Source organism: Equus quagga, chromosome 9 (assembly GCF_021613505.1).
Source record: "Equus quagga isolate Etosha38 chromosome 9, UCLA_HA_Equagga_1.0, whole genome shotgun sequence".
Taxonomy (NCBI): domain Eukaryota; kingdom Metazoa; phylum Chordata; class Mammalia; order Perissodactyla; family Equidae; genus Equus; species Equus quagga.
In genome coordinates this window covers 91,686,774-91,692,460 of record NC_060275.1, presented here as the reverse complement: position 1 = coordinate 91,692,460, position 5,687 = coordinate 91,686,774, and the positions used below count along the sequence as shown (strand labels likewise).

The 5,687-nt window shown below is 50.4% G+C and overlaps 1 protein-coding gene across 1 annotated transcript; it reads left to right on the top strand.

Moving 5' to 3' along the window:
* Nucleotides 1–3,176: 3,176 nt before the first annotated feature.
* On the top strand, nt 3,177–5,687 carry LOC124244972 (tuftelin-interacting protein 11-like). The gene has a single exon (XM_046672037.1). It carries the CDS (start codon nt 3,177–3,179, stop codon nt 5,685–5,687), a length of 2,511 nt encoding a protein of 836 aa, XP_046527993.1.

The window sequence follows — 5,687 nt, the reverse complement described above, 5'->3', positions numbered from 1 at the left end:
AGCAGGGCAAAAATAAAGGGACTGTACTCAGCCTTCCACAGATCAGGTGGGTAACTTACAGCCCTGAGGAGAGGCGTCTGTGCTGGCTACCCTCGTGACTCTTTACTACACTGTTTTCTCGTCCTTCGACCCAAGACAGGCCGACCGATTGGGAACAGGGGTCACGATCAAGCAGCTTTAGGGCTATGTTTGGCCTGGAAAAGCGTTTTTCTGTAGCTTACAGCTAAGCAATGGCATGCTCTCCGTTTCCCTACCCACCCTCCTCTTCACATGTTGATGTCCCGGCCTGGGTTTTTTTTTTTTTTTAAGGATTGGCACCTGGGCTAACAACTGTTGCCAATCTTTTTTGCTTTTCTGCTTTATTTCCCACCCCCACCCCCCATAGTTGTATATCTTAGTTGCAGGTCCTTCTAGTTGTGGGATGTGGGCCACCGCCTCAACGTGGCCTGATAAGCGGTGCCATGTCCACAACCAGGATCCCAACCCTGGGCCGCTGCAGCGGAGCGCGGGAACTTAACCACTCGGCCACGGAGCCGCCCGGCCTGTGTTTTGAAGGCATTTTGGCTTGTTACTGTCGGCTAGGCTCAGTATGTTCTGCTGAGTAAATCGCCCAGTCCTCTCAACTGGAGAGCTATCAGGTTGGTTTATCTTAGCAAACAAAGGATACAGGGCAGGAGGACTCTGGCAGCATTAGAAACCAGCACTTATCCCTGTGTCTCTGTGAGGGATGAGTGGCAGCTGGGATGCTGGCCGCTCAGCACCATTTATCTTAAAGGTTATAGAACTGAGGTGGTTCAAGTGCATCCAAAGTCACCAACATCTTAGATAAATCCCTCTAGAGTTAGCACAAAAAGTCTCAAGTGGAAAAATTCGCTAAGAAATCCTAACCTATGCTCACAATTTTCTGTGTTCCCATGTCTAGGTCTTAAGATGTGATAATAATGGGATAACTGTGGCTGATTTAGCTGTATGGCCACCAGACCTAGAGGTATTGGCATAATTCTGGAGTTGACTGCTCCACACATTTATTTCTTCTTTAGAAATGTATGAGTGACTGGGGCTGGCCCCGTGGCCAAGTGGTTAAGTTCGCGCGCTCTGCTGCAGGCGGCCCAGTGTTTCGTTGGTTCGAATCCTGGGTGCAGACATGGCACTGCTCATCAAACCATGCTGAGGCAGCGTCCCACGTGCCACAACTAGAAGGACCCACAACGAAGAATATACAACTATGTACCTGGGGGCTTTGGGGAGAAAAAGGAAAAAAATAAAATCTTTAAAAAAAAAATGTATGAGTGACTATAATTTGCTAAAATGAAAATTATTGAATGCCTAGTATGTGTCAAACACTATACTGGGTATACAGATGGGAAGACAATGTTGTCTCTATTCAAAAGAGATACATAGACACTTAAACTACAGTGTGATGATAAATTCCATGATAGCAGTATTCACAGAGCGCATTTTCTCTGTGTGGGAGACAAGGAAGTTGGAAATATCTAAGCTAGACTTTGAATGAGGAATAGTTCAGTTTGAAGTACATCCATTTTGTGGTGCCTGTGGACTTCCAGGTGGAAGTATCTAGTGAACAATTAGATACGTGGTTTAGAAGCCCAATAGGAGAACTGTAGATATAAAATATGTAACCTAAACATGTCTGTCCTTCAGCCTGCCCTGCACTTTTTAAGAGTCCCCTCTCTTTAATGTATATTGATGAATAAGAGTTCAGTGGAAAATACCAATTATTATGAGAATGTCAGAGGGTTAGAAGAGAACTAAGAGAGTGGGGTCATGAAAGCCCAGGAAGGAAGAGTCTAGGAAGGAGTGATCAATCACGTGAAAATTGAAGTATGGTCAAATAAAAATAAGCCTGAGAATTCCCCCATCAGACTCGGTATTTTGTAGTTATAGTGCCATATATATAATAACTGAGGTCCTTTTGGTAGCAGATAATAAAATCAAATCTGACTAGTTTCAGCAAGAGAGGGAATTTATTGTAGAGATTCTGTTGTATCCCACGGAATCTAAGGAATGGTTTCAACAAGCAATCTTTGAGAAGGACTGGAACCAGGAGACATCATGGACATTCTCTCTAGGACAGTGCTGTCGGGTAGAAACTTCTGTATTAATGAAAATGTTCTACGTCTGCTCTGTCCAATATGGTAGCCATAAGCCACAAATAGTATTGAGCACTTGAAATGTAGCTAGTGCAACTGAGACACGGACTTTTAGATTTTATTTTACTTCAAATAGCCCACATGTTCCTGTATTGCACAGTGCAACATTAAAGCCTTGCCATTAACATGACTTAGCTCCAATTATTCTCAGCCGCTGTCTTGGTTCAAAATTGTCAATCTCTTGGAGGGAAAATGCAAATGGGGTTTGGGTAAGAGCTCCACTCCCGGATCTATCAGCTATGTCTAGGATCACATAGTACAGAAATGGCTGCTGAGGGCTTGTCTCATGTATCTGAGGACATTCTCCCTCCATGAGGGGAATCCTTATAACCTCAGGTCTGTTATAAAATGGAGTGGTGAATTATTTAGGGCAAGACTAGGCTGCCGTATCAAAAAGCCCCTACAATAAATCAGTGGTCTAAAGAACATAGGAGTTTATTTCTCTCTTGTGTAACTGTTAAAAGGTGAATGATTCAGTTTTTGGAGTAGCTCTGCTCCACACAATTATTCAGGGATCCAGCTTCCTTCAACCTACTTGTTCTGTCATTCTCCAGTGGCTTGTTGCATAATCAAGACTGGGTCACAGTGGATTCCAGCCCAAGGGAACAGGAAAAAGAGAGAGCACACCCACAGTCTTAAGACCTGGGCCCAGAAATAGTACACAATGTTTCTGCTTTTGTTGGGTTGGAGAGAACTTAGTCACATGGTCACATCTGAGTGCAGAGGAGGCTGGGAAATGTAGATTAGCAATGTACCCTGATTTTGGTGGACAACTAGCAGTTTTTATCACAAGTGGTTAGAATACTAAAGAAAAAAAAAAGGCAGACCGGTCTCAATACTTCCGGGTTCCGGCTGCCACTTCCGGGTTCCGGCCACCACTCTTCCGGGTTCCGGCCGCCACTTCCGGGTTCCGGCTGCTGGAGCAGTGGGCTCCTTGTGCACGCGCGGCGGGGGCTACTGTGTTCCGCACTGGGCCCGGGAGAGGCGTTCTCAAAGTGACTGGCCATGCCGCTGCCCCACTTTTACCGGGACGGGGAAGGCCACATGGATGATGATGAGGACGAGCGGGAGAACTTCGAGATCACCGACTGGGATCTCCAGAATGAATTCAACCCCAACCGGCAGCGCCACTGGCGGACCAAGGAAGAGGCCACCAATGGAGTGTGGACAGAGCGAGCCTCGGATGGAGAGAGACCCAGCTTTGGAGGCAAACGAGCCCGCGACTGCTCAGCGCCAGTCAGCTTCATCAGCGCGGGGCTCAAGAAGCGGGCAGCAGAGGAGGCGGAGCTGGAAGATTCTGATGACGAAGAGGAGCCTGTCAAGCAGGATGACTTTCCTAAGGATTTTGGACCCAAGAAGTTAAAAACGGGAGGCAACTTTACACCCAGCCAGAAAGGCTTTGCTGGAGGAACCAAGTCTTTCATGGATTTTGGCAGCTGGGAGAGACACACAAAAGGAATTGGACAGAAGCTTCTTCAGAAAATGGGCTACGTCCCCGGGAGGGGCCTTGGGAAGAATGCACAAGGTATCATTAAGCCAATCGAAGCCAAACAGAGAAAGGGCAGAGGTGCTGTGGGAGCTTACGGCTCCGAGCGCACCCCCCAGTCCCTGCAGGACTTCCCTGTGGTCCACTCAGAGGAAGAGCCCGAGGAGTTTCAGAAGGAGCTGAGCCAGTGGAGACAAGGCCCCAGCGGAAGCAAGAAGAAGCCCAAATACTCTTACAAGACCGTGGAAGAGTTGAAGGCCAAGGGCAGGGTTAGCAAGCAGCTCACCGCCCCCGAGAAGGAGCTTTCTCAGGTCAAGGTCATAGACATGACTGGCCGCGAGCAGAAGGTCTACTTCAGCTACGGCCAGATCAGCCACAAGCACAACGTCCCCGACGACGGGCTGCTGCTGCAGTCGCCGCAGCCACCACAGCCTGGCAAAGAGGCCAAGGCCCCGGGCTTCGCGCTGCCAGAGCTGGAGCACAACCTGCAGTTGCTCATCGACCTCACGGAGCAGGAGATCATCCAGAACGACCGGCAGCTGCAGTACGAGCGGGACATGGTGGTCAACCTCTCCCACGAGCTGGAGAAGATGTCGGAGGTCCTGGACCACGAGGAGCGGCTCATCTCCAACCTCAGCAAGGTCCTAGAGATGGTGGAGGAGTGCGAGCGGTGCATGCAGCCCAACTGCAGCGACCCCCTCACGCTGGACGGGTGCACCCACATCTTTGAGACCCTGAGGGACAAGTACTATGAGGACTACTGGATGTCCCACCGTGTGGACCTCACCGTGGCCATCGTCTACCCGCTCATGAAGGAGTACTTCAAGGAGTGGGACCCCCTCAAAGACTGTACTTACGGCACCGAGATCATCTCTAAGTGGAAAAGCCTCCTGGAGAACGACCAGCTCCTGTCACACGGTGGGCAGGACCTCTTGGCAGATGCCTTTCACAGGCTCATTTGGGAAGTCTGGATGCCTATCGTTCGAAACATTGTCACCCAGTGGCAACCAAGGAACTGTGACCCGATGGTGGACTTTTTGGATAGCTGGGTGCACATTATCCCCGTGTGGATCTTAGATACCATCCTGGACCAGCTCATCTTCCCCAAGCTGCAGAAGGAGGTGGAGAACTGGAACCCACTGACGGACACCATCCCCATCCATTCCTGGATCCACCCGTGGCTACCCCTCATGCAGGCACGTCTGGAGCGGCTCTATTCCTCCATCCGCAGCAAACTGTCCCGTGCCCTGCAGAAGTGGCACCCCAGCGACTCCTCAGCCAAGCTCATTCTGCAGCCCTGGAAGGAGGTCTTCACCCCTGGCTCCTGGGAAGCATTCATGGTCAAGAACATAGTGCCCAAGCTGGAGATGTGTCTTGGCGAGTTGGTCATTAACCCCCACCAGCAGCACATGGATGCCTTTTATTGGGTCATCACCTGGGAAGGGATGATCTCTGTCTCCAGCCTGGTGGGGCTTCTTGAAAAGCACTTCTTTCCCAAGTGGCTTCAGGTGCTGTGCTCCTGGCTCAGTAACAGCCCCAATTATGAGGAGATCACCAAGTGGTACCTGGGTTGGAAGTCCATGTTCTCAGACCAAGTGCTGGCACACCTGTCCGTCAACGACAAGTTTAATGAAGCACTTGACATTATGAACAGGGCGGTGTCCTCCAATGTGGGGGCCTACATGCAGCCCAGAGCACGAGAGAACATTGCCTACCTCACCCACGTGGAGCGGAGGAAGGACTTCCAGCACGAGGCCATGCAGGAGCGACGGGAGGCTGAGAACATGGCCCAGAGGGGCATTGGCATGGCCGCCGGCTCCATGCCCATGAACTTTAAGGACCTCATTGAGACCAAGGCTGAGGAGCACAACATCGTCTTCATGCCCATCATCGGGAAGCGACATGAAGGGAAGCAGCTCTACACCTTTGGCCGCATCGTCATGTACATTGACCGGGGAGTGGTCTTCGTCCAGGGCAAGAAGACCTGGGTGCCCACCTCCCTGCAGAGCCTGATTGACATGGCCAAGTAG